This window comes from Tachypleus tridentatus, chromosome 1 (genome assembly GCF_004210375.1).
Source record: "Tachypleus tridentatus isolate NWPU-2018 chromosome 1, ASM421037v1, whole genome shotgun sequence".
NCBI lineage: Eukaryota > Metazoa > Arthropoda > Merostomata > Xiphosura > Limulidae > Tachypleus > Tachypleus tridentatus.
In genome coordinates this window covers 83837130-83855152 of record NC_134825.1, presented here as the reverse complement: position 1 = coordinate 83855152, position 18023 = coordinate 83837130, and the positions used below count along the sequence as shown (strand labels likewise).

Sequence of the window (18023 nt, the reverse complement as noted above, 5' to 3'; positions counted from 1 at the left end):
CATTCTTTTACCTTGGTTAAGATAACTATATTAGAAATAGTTAATGAAGACACCAATAGACTTCAAAAAGAAAACTTTTACATTTTAAAACTAAAAACATTATTTCCTTATGGACTCAACCAAGATGTCAATTAAAAAAAAAACCAAATAGTGCCTTATTTTCTTTATTTTGTATTTTATTTTTCATATGTTTATCTTTTTTCTTATTCTTATTTTAACTTTGGAGAGCGGTCACCTTCCCACAACTGTCTGCAGGCAGTGAAGGGCGATATAGACATGGGACATTGTGGACTTTAGCACCCACATCTTGCTCTTCTTATTTCTAATTTTACGTGAGACTAGCAAATTGGAGGTTAAAACTGATGGACTGTGTATCCCCACTGCAACATGGGTCTTACTTCTTTTGTCACCTTCAAAACATAGGATACATTTTATAATCCCACATTGAAGCTTGTACCTGGGATCTTTTTTTAAAATATGCAGCATGTTTTATTTAATTTTAATGTGTTTTGTTTATGATTTAAAAATTTATGGTTATAATTAATCAGTGGTTGGGACTTGCTGTTTTTTAACACAGCTCTTCCTCATGATTTTGTTTACTTATTTGTGTGTAATTATTTAATTTTACTAATATATATATATATATATATATATTTCATATATAAGGTATTATTTCTTAATGTGATGTAATAAATAATCAGTGTTTTAGTATTATTTCTTAACATAACATGCTAGATAATGAAATTACTAATCAAGCAAATCTAGAAGTGCTCTGCAGGCTAGCGGGACATATATCAAGTGTACGAGGGCTAGCCTCATGTCCCATAACAAATTTCACTAACAGTTACCTTCTTGTATCTGTTGGAGGAAGGGCACAGCTGACTGTATGGAATCTCACGCTTAGTCATGAAGGTACATAATTTTTATAGATGATTAAGTGGTACTACATGCTTTAAGTTTAGGAAAACTAATTTCATTTTAAGTGTAATAGTTAACTTGGGAAAGATGGTGCATGGTTATGTGAGATTTAACTGTTTCATAGTTCCTTATACATACAAATACACATACCTATGATTGCTGTATGTTTTCATTAAATTCTGTCTTTTTCTATGAGGTTTACATTCAAGTGATTTTTACTTTATACCTACAGAAGACATAAAATGTAAACAACTTGATCACCATTTTTTATGGACGGTTGACAAACCTCAATGCAAACCATGGGAGAAGCGGACAGTAGAAACCATTCCTGATGCCTTGACGCGATACATGAGTGTAACCATTTTGAGCAGCCACGAGGAAGGCTGGTTTACTGAAACTATCTTGATGGCAACATCATGTTCCGATGCTTTTTTAAGGTAATAGGTTAAGCGTATTGTATAAGTATATATTTATAATGAAAAGGTTGTGTCACTTATAGTCTAAACTTGTAATACTAAAGTTGAAGGCAATTTTAATTTTCATATATATTAAGAATATGTCATTAATGTGAGATGTATATATACATGTGTGTGTGTGTGTGTGTGTGTGTGTGTCTTCAACCAAAGGTAATTTATTTTTGTAACCTGTTCCCATGTATCTCCAGAAAGTTTCTAGGCATGTAACAATGTTTTCTGTATCCAAAAAGTGCCTTTAGCATGCTATGTAATATTTTCCTACATTCAGAAGTCAACTTTAGTACTTAATATAACATTCATGTATATTAAGGAGATGACTTTAATGTGTAATGTTTATGTAAATCCAAGCAAGTGACTTCAACATTCGATTTAATATTCATACACATTCAGAAGGTGATTTCTACACTTAGCTCATTGTTTGTTGTTTCAGTATGTGATGCTCATTTACTTTCAAAGTGTGTTTTCAGTATGCATTATAATATTCATATACATCGAGGTTGTGAGTTCTACACATGCAAAGGCCAAATTGCATTTTAATATAATTTTATAGAAATGTAAAGGTTTTCAAAATCAATGTCTGTCATATAAATAAATATATTTTTCTTCTAGGTTATTTGCTTTCTGCATCAAGAAAGAGAAAATAACTCATGTGAAAACAATACCATGTGGATTCAACTGTATGCAGGGAGTTGTTTCTTTGCCAACTCCATTTAGGTGCTTTGTTACAACTGGGACTGATGGATGCCTCAAATTCTGGGACAACAACAATTTTTTGAGTAACATCAAAGATTCTCCTAGAAATCTTTTGAATGAAAACTCTGAAAGCCCTGAGATGACTAACATAAAAAGTAAAGAAGACAGAGAAAAAATCAATATAAATAGAAGGAAATTATACTCTCTGAACGAAGAAGAACATGAGCCCCTCCTCACAATGAGGCTTCATCAGTCTGGAATTAATGCTATCAGCACATATGAAATAACAGGTTAGATTTATCTTGCAAAACTTGTACAGTTGAAAAATAGTTATATTTTTGCAAATGGACAAAGAGTAAATACTATTTAAAATTTCTCATCACATATATGTGCTTGTAAAAGATTATCTGTTTTTATAGTTTGTGTGCACTTAAATATCTGTCAAAGCTTAACTTATTGATGAGTACACTATGAACAGTTAGTATCAAAGTGAAATATTATTTGTTTTTATATTTCTGTACACTTAGGTATCAGCCAAAGCTTAACTTACTAATATGTTTACTTTTGAATGACTAAAACTGAAGTGAAATATTACCAGATTTTATTGTTTATGTACAATTAGATTTTACCCAAAGCTTATTTTATTGATGTGTATACTTTAAATAATTAATATTTAAGTGAAGTGTTATATTATTTGCAAAAATAACTAATCAAACTCTAGGAATAATTATTTTATTCAAATCCAATATCTTGGCGTACTCCTTTCAGAGTATAACATACAAACTGATAACTGAATAGAATATATACAGCAATTAAAAAACTGATTTAACTATAGTATTTTCACATGTTGTCACACATGTACACATTGAAAAAAAATTGTAATAATGTTAGAAATTACTTGGCAGTAGCCTCTTAAGAACCAAGATTTACAGTGGCACAGATGTGCTCATTAAAATGTCTGGGTAAGTATTATCTCACTGGGTACATGTCATTTCATTTATTACATTTTTAACAGTACAAGAGCCATTTAGTCAAGTGTTTCTAGGACAATTTTTTGCTCTGCAAGGTTTAAAAAGCTAATATGTGAAATGTTATCTGTTTTATAGTTTGTGTACACTTAGATATCAGCTGAAGCTTATTTTATTGATACATATACTTTTATATCAAGGTAAAATTCAGTTTCAAATAACATTCACTTCTTGTTTTCCATTTTCAGAATTTCATCATCATGTATTGTAGAGAAAATAATTGTTTCCCAAAAAAAATCTGGGTGAAATGACTGCTTATCATCTAAGCCTTAACCATGTCACTTATGTCCTCACTATACAAGAACTACCATATTTAACGTCTATAATTTGATAAATAACAATAATCTTAGTATCATGAGAATGCTTATTGCCTTTGTACTATTCCTTCTTTTGCTTCTCCACTTGACCAAGAACTTTAGTACTAAAATCTTGTATTTTTGTAAATAACTATTCTTTAATGAGAGACTGATTGAGATGCAACTGAACGTTTATCACTTTTCTGTTAACTCTCCTGCTTCTTCCTCACTTGGTCATTACTTTAGTATCCAAGATATGCTTGTTTAGACTGGAGCGATAAGAAGCTGAGTGAAATATGGTTGTTTATTATGTTCTTACTTTACTCATAGCTAACTCACTTGATGAGAACTTTAATACTAAATAAAAATGGAAAATAACTATTGTCCATCGAGAAGTTACCAAAGATTCAATTATATGATGAATACTTTTTGTTTAAAAACAATTCTGATATCCTTAAACATGTCTGAATATCAAATGTTTGATCTAGAAAAAATATGACAGAACAGGCATTTAATTTAGTCTTTGTTTTGTTAATACAGAGGCACATTTTGAACTGTAATGTGAATATTCTTATTTTAAAATATTTAATTTATAAAGTGCAGAATGTTGTTATTTTAATGAATTACTGTAATATCAGTGTTATGGAAGGAGGAAAATATACTTAAGTTTATGATTTGGATTGGGTCATAACCTCTTTTTTTCCAGAAAATGTTTATTCAAAAAAGTAAATGTTAATCCATTTGACTTTTTTGTTCTTTAGAAACCTATTTGATGTTGTGCACTGGAGGTGATGATTGTAGTATTACTATCCAGGTGGTAATCAGTGATCAAGGGTTGGTTCCTAAGATAGTCAGTAGCAGTTCAGTCCCATCAGCACATGCAGCTCAAATTACAGGTTAGTACAACTATACTTTTTAAGAAATGTTTTATAGATGGAACAGTAAAATGTTTTATTTTCTTTTGATCTTTTTTACTTTTCTATTATGAGGTCTTCAGATATAAAGAAGACCTCATCATAAAGAACAGAGCATATATGTTAGGTCAATTCTTGCCCAAAGAAGATCTCTAAAATGCCCAAAACATTATATAAATATATATTAAACGATCTAATCTTTGTTGCATTTTTTTTTCTTTCAAATTTCACTGAAAGTTCTCTCATTATGAAACATTTAACTTTGTTGATAAAGGAAAATTTGTATGTGGTAATTTTTGATCAGATGAAGTAAAAGTACAAAAAATGTATCTCAGAACGGCTGTTATATGTACTAACACTGTTATTGATAAAGAGAGAACAATGTTTTGACCTTCCTAAGTCATCTTCAGGTTAAGAAAAAAGATAATTTAAATGTGATCGTTCATGGACTTATCTTAGGATCGAGGGTGTAAACGGATACGGGATTGTAGGAGGCGTTGCAGGTGGATGTTAGGTTATTAATTAATATAGGTGTAAAGGTGTTCCTTTATATTGCTTTAATTTTGGTTTTAGTAGCTGTATAAGTAGGGCTTCTTTGATTTTGCATTTGTTTATATTTGTTTCCCTACTTAAAATCTGGGTGTTTTATATGGTTATGTTGTGTTTATTTGATTTACAGTGTTCAAAAATGTGTGAAGGTGTTTTTTGTGTTCTTTTAATCTAGTTTCCATTTTTCTGCTTGTTTCTTCAATACAGAAGTCGTGGCAGTTGTTGCATTGCATTTTATAAATTATGTTGGTGTTGTGTTTGTCAGTGTAGTTTTTACATAGTATGGACTTTAGTTTTGTACCTGGTTTTTGTATACATTTGGTGTTTACTGGAATATATGTTTTGTTATAATTGTTTTCCAAATGTTGGTTATTTTTTCACTGATGTCGGGAACATATGTTATGCAGCAGTATGAGGTTTTGTAGTTTATTGTACCTTGGGATTTATTGTTGTATGTTTGTTGTTGGTCTAGATGTGTGCGTATAATTTTTTTTCATGGTTTTTTGAGGAAATTTGTTGATGTTGATGAAATGTTGTTTTATTTTGTTGATTTCATCATTAATTTTATCAGGTGAACATAGTTTTGTGGCTTTGTTTATTTTGGTTACTTAATATGTTGAGTTTTTGTTTTTTTTCATGTGCTAAGTCCCAGGGAATGTATAATCCAGCATGGGTGATTTATGTGTGGATTTCTGTTTTGAATTGTGTATCAGTTTGTTATTCTGAGGTTAAGAAGTGCTGTTTGGTTAGTTTTTTCCTGTTCACAGGTGAACTTAATGTTGGGGTGTATTGAGTTGATGTGATTGAAAAAATTAAACGTATGTTCTGTAGAGGTGAATCCAGCAATTGTATCATCAACATACCTGCACCAGTATAGTGGTGGGTGTAAGGCTAAATTGATTGCTTGTGATTCAATCTGTGTCATAAAAATGTTGGTTAGAACTGGTGACATGGGATTTCCCATGCTTAGGCCATTTATTTGTAGGTAGTTTTAGTTATAGAACATAAAGTTAGTTTTGGTGGTTGTGAATTCTATAAGGGTTGCTAATTGGTTGCTGGGGATGTGTATTACTGGGTTGAGGTCTTGGATATAAAGTTCTAATGCTATCTTGCAGGCTTCAGTTGTTGGGACTTCTGTGAAGAGGAAGATTACATCAAAACTGGTCATTAAGGCTTCATGATTTAGTTGATTAAGAATATATTTAAAGTTAAAAGAGTCTTTGAAAAAGGAGCTGGCTGATGTTACATATTTAGAAAACACCCACATTATATATTTACCGAGGTTGTAGTTAAATGATTCATAGGTCGACATTATGGGTCATAGTGGACAATCAGGTTTGTGAGGTTTGGGGGTGCCGTATAGTTGTGGTGTGTGTGAGCCGGTCTTTCATAGGTAAGAATAAATGTTTTCTGAGATTGTGTTGTTTTTTTTCATTTGTAGTAGTATTTTGTTTAAATGGTTTTCATGTATTTTTGTTGGATTTGTGTTTAGTAGTTTAAAGTTTTTGTATCTGACAAGATGTTGTTCATTTTTTGAATGAAGTACACATTTAAGTACACAAGTTAAATATCAATTTTTTTTTGTATATTTACTTTCAGGGGTATCATTTCTGAATGAAAAGTATGTGGTTTCAACAGCAGTTGATCAGCAAATAAATTTGTGGAAAATAAATTGGCTAAGAGAAGAAAAAACCATATCACTGAAATTGCTACACTCTAAACTTACTTCAATTTCAGATGCATCTCACCTCCAGGCTTGGAAGCATAGGTATTCTTAATAATGACTAAGGTCATTTTCTAAACTGCTAACTCCACTAGTATCTTGGTTAGATTTGAAAACCATTTTTAATAATAATAAGTAACTAAAAATACTAACTGATTTCTTTTTTACATATCAGTGATTGAAAGACCAAATTAAGACTAAGACTTATAGCTGCAGATATAAATCAAGTATGGTAACAGTAAGACATTATATGTATCATTGAAAGAAGGTGTAAAGCTTTTAGATTCAAATTAAAATTAATTTTTAAGTGTTTTCAGAGGTTTGAATAAAACTTTAAATTAACTTAATAACTTACACCCATTTTACATGTTATTACTTATTTTTTAAGATTAGTAAAATATTAAAACTTTCTAGAAATAATTTATAATATTTTGGTACATGTTAAGGTTTTTCTTTATTTTGCAGAGCGAGTGCTACGTGGACAATATGTGTATGTGGTGAGGGTATAGAGATTTTCACTTTTTCTTTGACCACATGACAAATGGGACACTTTCAGTGTAACTTGTATATAAAAGTGAATTTCACAGGCTTATTTTATGAATGTAATTTCTTGAAACATTACTGGAATCACAAAAACTGTAAAGAATTGTCATTCATTAAAAAAACAAACTTGCACACTGGCATAGCATAAGCATTTTTGTTTGTTATTTTCATTCCATAGTTTTTTTTCATTTTGAAGATACTGTAACGGAAAACAGGCCAAGTGGTGGGTTGGCTTAGCCATTGGGACTTTGACTAATACTGCTAGTTACACTGTTATTTACGTTAAGTGAGGATGCAGTGGGTGAATGGAGCACACAGGCACTAACTCGAGGCTTCACAGTTAGTAAAGTTTCTGTATAGAAAGTATACAGATTCTGAGACAAAGATTAAAAAATACTTCTTTCATTAAGTATTTCCTATACTCAAAATTTACATTCAACATTCATATTTACATGTATTTAATAGGTTAATTTATTTTACTTTGGTCAACACTTTTACCTAAAAAGTTACTTGCAATGTTATCTTTATAATACTTCAGTATGATAACCAGTATTCAGGAATAATGTCATTAAAATACTTGCAAAGAATTCAGGTGAGAAACAGTTAGTCAGTTCATATGGTGCAATGGTTATGTTAAAGTGGCATAACTATTGATGCAGAGTCTGAAAACAACTTTTTTTTCTGTGGGAGAAAGTTGACTTTTCTGTGGTTGCATGAGGTTTTATTCAATTTTTCTTTGGTATTCCCATGACCTGCCAAATAGTATGCACAACTACATGCAGATAATTCTGATACTTAATTGGATCAGTTGTCTTATTATAATGTGTAACAACTAACAACATACCTGATTATCCATTAGTTGCAGATAGAGACACTGAATTGTCAGCCTCTTCTCTTATATTTATACCCACATTCTTGTTATCAATACTTCATCAAAGTGCCAGCTGTCTTCTTTTTTAGGAAGTTTTAGGTATGATAATTATCAGTCATATGCAACTTTAGCCCATACTGCAGCATCTTCAAGCTGTTGGAAATTCTTCCTGGTTCTATGCTTGCATGACCCTTTTACTGACCTTGATAGTGTCAGTTTGTTATAGCATAAACATACAGTGGAAAGTTTCTCAGCATGTTTTTCTTCATTGTTGTTAGGTAATAATTTTTTATACTTCTGTGCCTGTAGTTCAGTGTATCACACTTCTTCTTATTACATGCAATTAGCTAAGGCATTTAAAATACCCAGTGATGCCTTAATACCTCACTCTCTTTGTAGAAGGCTAAAGAAAGGGCTTTGTATTATCTTTGGGGAAAATACATCTGTTTATGTTTCTTGTTATGTGTATTGTTAAATGTAATCATGGTTTCTTGTAATTTGAGCAAAATCTGTTTTATTTTGCAAATCTACACACAAAACTTTTTTTTATTAAACATGAAGAAACGTTGATTTTGCAAAATTGATAAAAACTATTTCTAATTGTATATATGCTGTTGATTTTTATTTAAACAGAACACTACATTGTCACTTATTTCATGAATTTTCGTGTTCCTCAGTATATGTACACTATAATCAGTCATAAATTGGGTTATACTGTTAGGTAATGAATTTTTATGTGACTTATTTTGAGACATGCTAATATCCAACTGACATATTGAGAAATAGAACATGCATGATGGAGCTATTAGAGAAATTAAATAACGAAACTGTAACACCTCACTCACTTGTTATCCATCAAAACAAATGGTCCTAATTTCATTTTATCCATATGTTAAAACTGGTTGTTTTTTCACAAGAAATTGTGATTCTTTCCATATCTTCATCAAATTTCACATAAGCAACATAATTCAAAATGTACACAAGGATAACAATGATTTATACTCAGTGATAAGTTTACACAGTTATGTTTACTAGGAAACTCACAAACTAATCAGTACTTTTCTTATTCAGTCACTTCTTTGAATTCTGACTATAACATTCACACACAACACATTTGACACTGACTTCAGTGTAATAAAAAATAACTAAAAGCTTTTATAAAGATCTTTGTTATCAGTGTCCATCATCAAACACTATATAAGAAAAAAATGCCTGTTAATAATACTTGTAATATGTCATTTGTTTCACTGAGTTTATAATTTAAATATAAAGATTTTATTTACTCTATTAGACCAAGTAATTCCTCAAGTGTGTAAAACAAAGCAAACTAAATATATGTACACTGCACATCTTAGAAGCTATTAATTTCGTATTTGTTTCTTTTCTTTTTACTTGTAGCATAATAATTACTGATATGATTACATTAACCTTTTTAGCTTCTTAGCACAAGGTTAAAAGTATCTAAAACGAACCTAAGTACAGTGATGTCGAGAAAACCCATTTGTAGAGAAAAATATATATATGTAAAAACGGCTCATTTGGGTTCAGAAAATATTTTTATATGATACTATTTTTTTATGTGTAATTTCTCTTTTACAAAAAAATGAAAGTATAAATCAAGAAACTCCCCAGTGGCACAGCAGTATGTCTGTGGACTCATGCCACTAGAATTTGGGTTTCAATACCCATGGTGGGCAGAGCACTTATAACCCATTGTGTAGCTTTGTCCTTAATTCCAAATAAACAATAAATCAAGAAAGATTTGATTATCACATCTTGCTAAAACACAATGTATTGGCACTTATCTATAAACCTTCCAAGAAATTCATAATGTTTTGGGTTGTAATCTCAAATTTCTTGGCATTATCTCACACCATTTTGGAGATTCACTATTTTTATTTACAGTAGGTACTTTATAAACTATCTAATAAAGTGATTTCATAGTTAACAGTTTTGTAAAAATAACAATATTCTGAATCAATTTTCACTTCCACAATTCTACAGAAAAGCTTTACAATGTTCCACCAGTAATCAACTTAGTTTCCATAGATGAGAGAATGCTGTAAATTTTAATACTTTTATTAAGAAGTTTCTTCCTAAAGATAGTAAGGATATTGATTAGTATTAATATTGTGAAATGGATATGAACATAGTCCTGATTGTAGATTTTTTGGAACCAAGTTTAGTAAAGTAATTTTATTATTGCTATTGGTCAGTAAGAAAAAGTACATGGAACTCACAAAATATTTAATAAATACAAGATTTTTCTGTTATGTCGTACTATCTCAGGGACTAACAAAGCTTTTAAATTAAACCTTACTTCATGTCTTTCAAAACATATTCTTACAGATAAAAAAAACTGTAATTTGCACTTTATTCTTCAGGCATATTTTCGTAATGTGCTTCTTTGTCAATATTGAGAATTAGTTGTACTTTATAAGAACAATATTTCGGGTTTCCTTGAAACTACTTACTGCTTTTATTTACAATAAGGTTCCACGAAAGACGGCAAAGACTATTTTAATCGATACATATTGACAAATCTAAAAGACCCTTCATTGTACATGAATGAAGCTTTTGACTTATGGGCCTGTAACGCTGTTTGTACGTGTTTTGGGAACCTACTGATGTGCAAGCTTTTTAATTTTCTTAGAAAAAAAATTGAAGGTTGGGTCGAAGTACTGTGCTCTTTGGCTTTACATTGCTTAAAAAATGACACAATATGAATATATTTCCTTGGAATTGGTTTTAACATAATCTTCTACCGATGGAGGCATCGCCTCTTTAATGTTAAAAAATTTGTCGTGAACCAAATACAACTGCTAAACATATCACCTGTATCACCATAACTCTCAACTTCACTGACATATCAATTCTATTCGCAATTAAGCTTTCGTAAGAATAAATTATTTTCTAGAGTAAGTACAAGTTAACCTGTACATTAAAATACACTAAACTGTTAATTACTTATCTTTAGAAACAAAATTCCCAGTAGTCTGAGCATACAATTTCTGAAACATTTTCAATGAAATTCTAGTAGATGAGCTTAGTAGGTATTTAAGCAAAATACTTCACATAATATTTAAGAGAGGCGATTGTATAACAAACATAAATATCTAACTTGATGCATCTTAGTAATATCTGTCTCAATACAAAAAAAAAGTTACTTTAATAGTGAAACTTTAACACTTGTCTTAACATTTGTCCAGGCATAAAAATAGTGCGACCATACGGTGTTTGTTTCTTTTATTAATAATTTGTGATCGTTACATCCATAAGTTAGAACTGAAGTCGTCTAAAGAAACGACGTTTAGTTGTGAAACATTTGCTTTTGGGTCAGATAGTGAAAACTGTACTGAAAATGAAATATTTCGAACCATTAATTAATTATGAGGAACATTCTGTTATTTTATGGAAAAAATATTATAAAAAAGATATAATTTCAGATAATAATAGAGGCCAGGTGGGTTAAGGCGTTTGACTCCTAATCTGAGGATCGCAGGTTCGAATCACAGTCACACCAAACATGCTCGCCCTTTCAGCTGTGGGGGCATTATAATGTTACGGTCAAATCCACTATTCGTTGGTAAAAGAGTAGCCCAGGAGTTGGCGGTGGGTGATGATGACAAGCTGCCTTCCCTTTAGTCTTACACTGCTAAATTAGGGACGGCTAGTGCAGATAGCCCTCGTGTAGCTTTGCGTGAAATTTTAAAAAACAAACATAATAATAGCAAGGTTCCAATCATATATATTTTTTTCAATAGAAACAAGGTAGTGATAGTTTTATTGTCTTGAAATGTTTGTACGTTCTACGCTAATGTCCGTACACTGAATTCGAAAGTGATATATTTTCCGTCATGCACACATTTTCACAAAAGGAAATAATTCATAAAATAAAGACCATAACACAGTTTTGTGACTAAAAGAAGTAGATTTCACACAAAACAATCGGGTTGAATAACGATGTGCTGATTCTCTCCCCTTTTTTCACTTTGTTTGTATTTCTGTTAACAAACATACAAATCTTAACTGTAATAAATGAAATAATAATTTGATTTAAGTAAGAGGCTTTTTTTCTTTCCCGATTGTTAAAAATCCTTACGTGACAGAAGAGAATTAATATTGTTTACGAAATCTGCGGATTTGAGTTTTGTAAAGCATTATTAAAACCAAAACAACTTTTATAAAGTTTAAATTTGCAGGTATGTGTTATCAATACCACAGGAAGATGTTCGCTCTGAGCTACTGTGGACCATTTGCGCCAGCCGTCCTAAGTTTGGAGCGACAGACTAGAGGGAAGGCATCTAGCATCACTGACCACTTACCCGTAGGATACTATTATCAAATTATGGTATTTGACTGTCACTCTTATAACGTATTCACGAGCCCAAAGTGCGGTGTGTTTTTTGTTTTTATTTATGTCGGTAAAGAACCCCAACTACGTAACTTCGAATTCATACTCCAGCAGGTTAAATTCTGCGACACACTCACCTCAACCTGGAAAGAAGTGCTTTGTATATTTCAGATAGGAAATATTAGAGGACTGTTAGTTAAACAAATGAATGGAACATTTTATAAAAGTATGTAGCTTCAATATGCAGTTTAATTGTTGTTTGCTGTTGAGCATAAAGCTACACAAAGGGCTGTCTGTATTCTGCTCACCACATGTATCGAAACCCAGTTTCTCTCAGTGTAAGTCCCCAGATATAGCGCTGTGCCACCGGAGGGGGCTGTAGTTTAATAGGCAATTATCAGTAGAAGTTTCTTTTTTTATACATAATTTATCGTAAGCTTACCGAAAAACGATGTTTAGTTGCTTCAATATTCTTGAAATAACAGTATAACTACACCATGTCATCTAGAAATCAAAATATAAGTTAAGTTTGTATGTATTTATATGTACGTGAGTGTCCGTACATATTGTTTTATTTTTGACAGCAACTGCAGTTTTATAAACTTTACCAGCACTCTTTAGAATAGTAACATGTATTTCTAAATAGATATTTGTACTCCTTGAATTATCCGGATTTTGAATTGGCGTATTTTCCGTGTTATCATTTTTACCGGCTGTAAACCAGCCGTGGGAGAGTTTTAAAAAAAGGTGTTTTAAGTTAGTGTAAAAATATTTAAATCTCATTCATTACTGGCAGAAATATATAATTACTAACATTTTGAAAAGGTAGGAAGTTACACGAAATATTGTCATTCTTGACCGCAGTGACTGTGCAAGTTCTGATGATATTTGTTGTTTATGGTGATTAATGCGGCGAAGACAGTTCAGCTTATCAACGTGGATTAAACACCTTGGAAATTATATCACTCATGATTTCTGTGCAGAGTACGATAGTAGATGCCAGAATGCATTAGTTAAGTAGTATTTATCATAGTAAACGCTAATTTAATTTCAGTTTCACATTGTATGATGATTTTGGATATTTTTATATGTTTCGATTGCTATTGTACAAGCGTGTGTGTATATATATATGTATACATGCGTATAAACTGCTCCTGAATTCAACAGGTAAACTAGATTTCTTTATCCAGTGGATAATGTCACCCCATGACCTTTATCCTCTCACACCATTGGTCATTTGATACCTTTAATTAGCGTCAATTCGATCAACAAAGTACAGTAGAACTAATCCTTTAATTCCAGATGCTATATGCAGAGCCGTATAAAGTGGTAAGGTCAGTCAGGCCGTGGCCTGATTGCTTTTTCATGGCATGCACATCTACAACTCATTTGTTGAAACTTGCTTGATTTATAAGTTCGATAAACCAAAGTCACCGGCCAGGATACGCCATTGATATTGATTCCCTTATTATAATATTTTTTATTCTAAATTGAATACTGAAAACTGTGACATCCCTCTGTAGCCCACATACATACAATTAATTCCTCGAATTCGTTCTATCGACTCACTGGGTGTTAAAGATAATCAAAAAAATAATTTTAATTTATTCTGAAGGTTCCTCGTTTAGCATAATTTTCTATTATTTTATGGATTATTGATATACTTAAATGCTTAAAAACTGTTGTGGGCTTAACAAAATGAGTTTATGTTTATTTTTCGAATACCAAAATAAATGGTCATACATACAACGCAGACCATTATCGATTTCTATTGCGAAAATTTATAATTTAATCTTTTGAATACAACTTTAAGAGTTCAAAACTAAGAGGCACATACGAATTTATACAGTGTTCGTAACTTATGAGCTAAGCTAACAGCCGGTATTTTGCGTATCTTGTTTCAACTACTTAGTCACCCACTAGTACAGCGGTAAGTCTACGGATTTACAACATTAAAATCATGGGTTCGATTCCCCTCAGTGGACTCAACAGATAATCCAATGTGGCTTTGCTATAGGAAAACACAACTGCTATTAATTCAAATATCTACTAAACGTGAACTTAGAGTCATCAATCCTAAAATTATCGATAGGGTCTGTATATCCCTTAGCCTTCTCAAGACATTTCTCAAAACTATTCATACACGAAATTGCTTGAGCGTCCATAACTTTAATAACAACATGGGCTGTTATAATGAGTCAAACAAAAAACTTAACACCATGTAACAAAATTTTTACTTTTTCTTGTTCCTGGGCAGAATATGTTATTTCCCAATTGCTTATGCCTAAAGTAAATGGAAAATACCTGTTTTTCTCTTCAAACCTGGGATCGTATAACGAAAACATAATGAGAGACTATATTTGCAGGCTGATACGTGAAAGTGATTTACATTACAGTCGCAAATCTCGAGAAACTACTCATTTTTAAACATTTTTGTATAAATTTAGTATAAATACATGTAACTCTTGATTCATATGTTTTTTTATTAAAGCCTTATGTAAATGAAAATGTGCAAATTTGCCCGTTTTTACATAGAAAATAGGTTAATTTCTAAATTTCATTATCCAGGTCACAAAAGCAAAGTTGGAAGGGAATAATGGTCATATGCAATTAAGAAATAACACATACTATACAGGAACAAAATTTGTGTAATTGACCAACACTGAGGTTAACCACACTACGATTAGGGTGATCCAGAACTTTGCCATAAGTGGTGTTGAATAGCTATCTTTCCTGTACTCTACTACTTCAAAATTAGGGACAGCTAGCACAGATAACTCTTGGGCAAAATTCAGCGAACAAGCTTCCTAAATTGCAACATAAATGGGAATATCCGTTTTTAAAGTTCAAACATTCTGTGAATGAACTACAGCAAACCAGCATAATTTTCCATTCACATATTATTAAAAATACAACGGTGATAAAAATATTTCAAAATGTGCATTATTTTAAGAAAAATAAAGGCTAAACACAATTCAAACTGGTTTGGGAATGAATTTTACGAATGTAGGTTAAAAAAAAAGAAATGCCTAAAGAAATCAAAACTTAAATGGATATAGTATTTTAAAGTTTGCCGTTTTAAAAATAAGTATCATATAGACAGATCTGCTAATAACTACAGATTCGTTGAGGAAACAAGGAGGACAATTCTAATAGTATAGTCCTTCGCTGGTACAGCGGCAGTTCTTAGGATTTACAACGCAGCGGTTCGTTTCCCATCGGTGGACTCAGGAGATAGCTCGATGTGGCCTTGCTATAAGAAAACAAACACTGATTGTATAAATTAACTGAATCTATGTAACTATCAATCCCACTATTCGTTGGTAAAAGAGAAGTCCAAGAGTTGACGATGGGTGGTGATGAGTAGTTGCCTTTCTTCTGTCTCTACACTGCTAATTTAGAAACGGCTAGTTACGAAGTTTTTATGTATATCTTCACCTGTCCATCTTCTGTTGGAAGTAAACTTAAAAACTGTTTATTAATTCAACAGGTAAACTAGGTTTCTTTGTCCAGTCGACAGTGTCATAACGTGACCTTTATTCTTTCATATCATTTATTAGCTGATACATTTAGTCAACGTCAACTCGGCCGACAAAGTACATTACAGTGCTAATCCTTTATTTTCGGATGTCATATGCAGGGTCATAGGAAATGGCCTGACGACTTTTTTTTTTATAGCATGTATAGTTACAGTTTATGTGTGAAAAACTGCTTCCTTTAATTCAGTACATTACGTTGCGTGTATGTAGTATTTGCAGTTCAAATAGCTTAAAATTCAGTCCCATAGCATTAAATTTTTGTATGGAAGCATATTAAGACTTTCTTAGAAATTACGTGTAACGGAGGCCGAAAGGTCATTTCGGCTTAGCCGTTGCAGCTTCAACTAATACCACCTGTTATTACAAGATTTATTTGTTCTTAGGTGAGGATGCAGTGGTCGAGCTTGGGCGAGAAATGGCCTGGTTCCTTTTGGTAGAGAGATATCTTAAAGCAAGAGAGCTGACTCTACGTCGTACCTACCTATTCCTGTCCTCCTACTCCCTGTTCATTTCCTCTCCTTACTTGGCGTCTGCTGCAGGTCCTTTAATATCAGTAGAGGTGGTGTATTGCCGGCCTCTTCAAAGTGCCAGCTGGTTTGCTGTTTCCGAACTCCTAAGTTCGTTAATTAATCAATCGCTTGAAACCAACAGTCCATACTGTAGCGTCGTCAAGTTATCATAGGTTCTTCCTGGTTCCACTTGCTGGTTGCAGCTTTTATAGTTTACATAACCCCTTTTAGCCTTGATAGCTTCAGCTCATTTAGGTCCAAACATACAGCGGGTTTCTTTTAGTTTACAGCTTGAATAACTCCTTTTAATTTTGATAGCGTCTATTTATTCCAATCTAAACACATAGCAGACGTTTCTCAGCGGGTTTCTCTTAATCCATAACTTGAATAGCTCTTTCATTGTCCTCGATATTGCAAGTTCTTCATAGATTAGTGTCCAGTGGTTCCCAAACTGGACGCCGCGGAATATTTCAAATTTTCGAGGAAAACACAGCGGTATCGGCATCTGTCGGATATCACTCGAACTACTAGTTCTAGATAGTTCACAGTTTTAACATTAGGTCGCGCTATGTTCCTTTCGATGACATTTTCGAATGTTTTAGACGTTTTTGTTTACTTGTACTTTCGGCTACGCTAGTAACTTCTCGAACTTTCTCGTTTCTTAGATTTTGTATATAAATACCTGTTGAATCTTCGGGTCCGTCAGTAATCAAAATAACTTAAAGGTGTTGTGATCGAGTACCTGCGAGGTCTAGCGAAGTTCAGTGAATTAGTTTGCTGATTTTTAGTTTTGTGCATACAAATTGAAAGATTTTGAACATTAATAAGAAGTGTTGGAGTGAAGAAAAGGATGGTGAACCACAGACCATTGGTAAAGTGTTGAAGAAGGGAAAATATGACGATAGTTATCTATATTTTGGTTTTACTTCAGTAGATGTCAATCACGAAGAGTGCCCACAGTGTGTATTATGTCTAAAAGTTTTGGCTTAAGAGTGCATTTCTCCAAGTAAACTAAAACGCCACTTAGAGGCCAATCATTCTAACGTGGCTACTAAATCCCGTGATTATTTTATCAGAGAGTCAAAAAATTGAAAGATCAAAAAGGTACATTTTTGAAACAAGCATCAATACCAAGCAATGCTTTGCTAGCATCCTACAAGGTGGCATATAGAGTCGGGAAATATAAAAAGATTCACACTGAATTTTACAGGCTGCAGTGGATATGGTGAACATTATGGTTGATGAATCTGCAGGAGGACTGCTGTCAAAGGTGCCTTTATACAACAATACTATCAGTTATAGAATCCAACACATGGCAGAAGACTTCAACGATCAGCTAATTGGAAAAATGAAAGGGAAGGAATTCGGGTTACAGCTAGATGAGGTGACGGATAATAACAAGGATGCTCATTTGATTTTTGATTTGACTACATACGGGTCGTGGATGGTGACAAAATTATGGAAGATCTTCTCTTTTGTAAAAGTATCACTGCAGGTACAAAGGTTCTGGACTTGTTTGAAATCATTGACACTTTTATGTGTGAAAACAGCTTAGAATGGACAAAACATGTTGGCGTCTGTAACGCTGGTGGTCACTCTATGTCCAGCTG

The 18023-nt window shown here is 32.3% G+C and overlaps 1 protein-coding gene across 3 annotated transcripts in view; it reads left to right on the top strand.

Moving 5' to 3' along the window:
• LOC143254038 (tRNA (34-2'-O)-methyltransferase regulator WDR6) overlaps window positions 1-7278 on the top strand; it is a 66315-nt gene extending 59037 nt beyond the window's left edge. For 2 of the 3 annotated variants that reach the window (XM_076508774.1, XM_076508783.1), the window contains 6 exons: window positions 736-912; window positions 1151-1355; window positions 2004-2377; window positions 4173-4307; window positions 6474-6642; window positions 7063-7278. In XM_076508774.1, the coding sequence (XP_076364889.1) occupies window positions 736-912; window positions 1151-1355; window positions 2004-2377; window positions 4173-4307; window positions 6474-6642; window positions 7063-7135 (1133 nt within the window). In that variant the 3' untranslated portion in view covers window positions 7136-7278. The remainder of the gene's footprint in view (window positions 1-735; window positions 913-1150; window positions 1356-2003; window positions 2378-4172; window positions 4308-6473; window positions 6643-7062) is intronic. The other variant, XM_076508787.1, reaches the window with a different exon arrangement.
• The last annotated feature ends 10745 nt before the right edge of the window (window positions 7279-18023 follow it).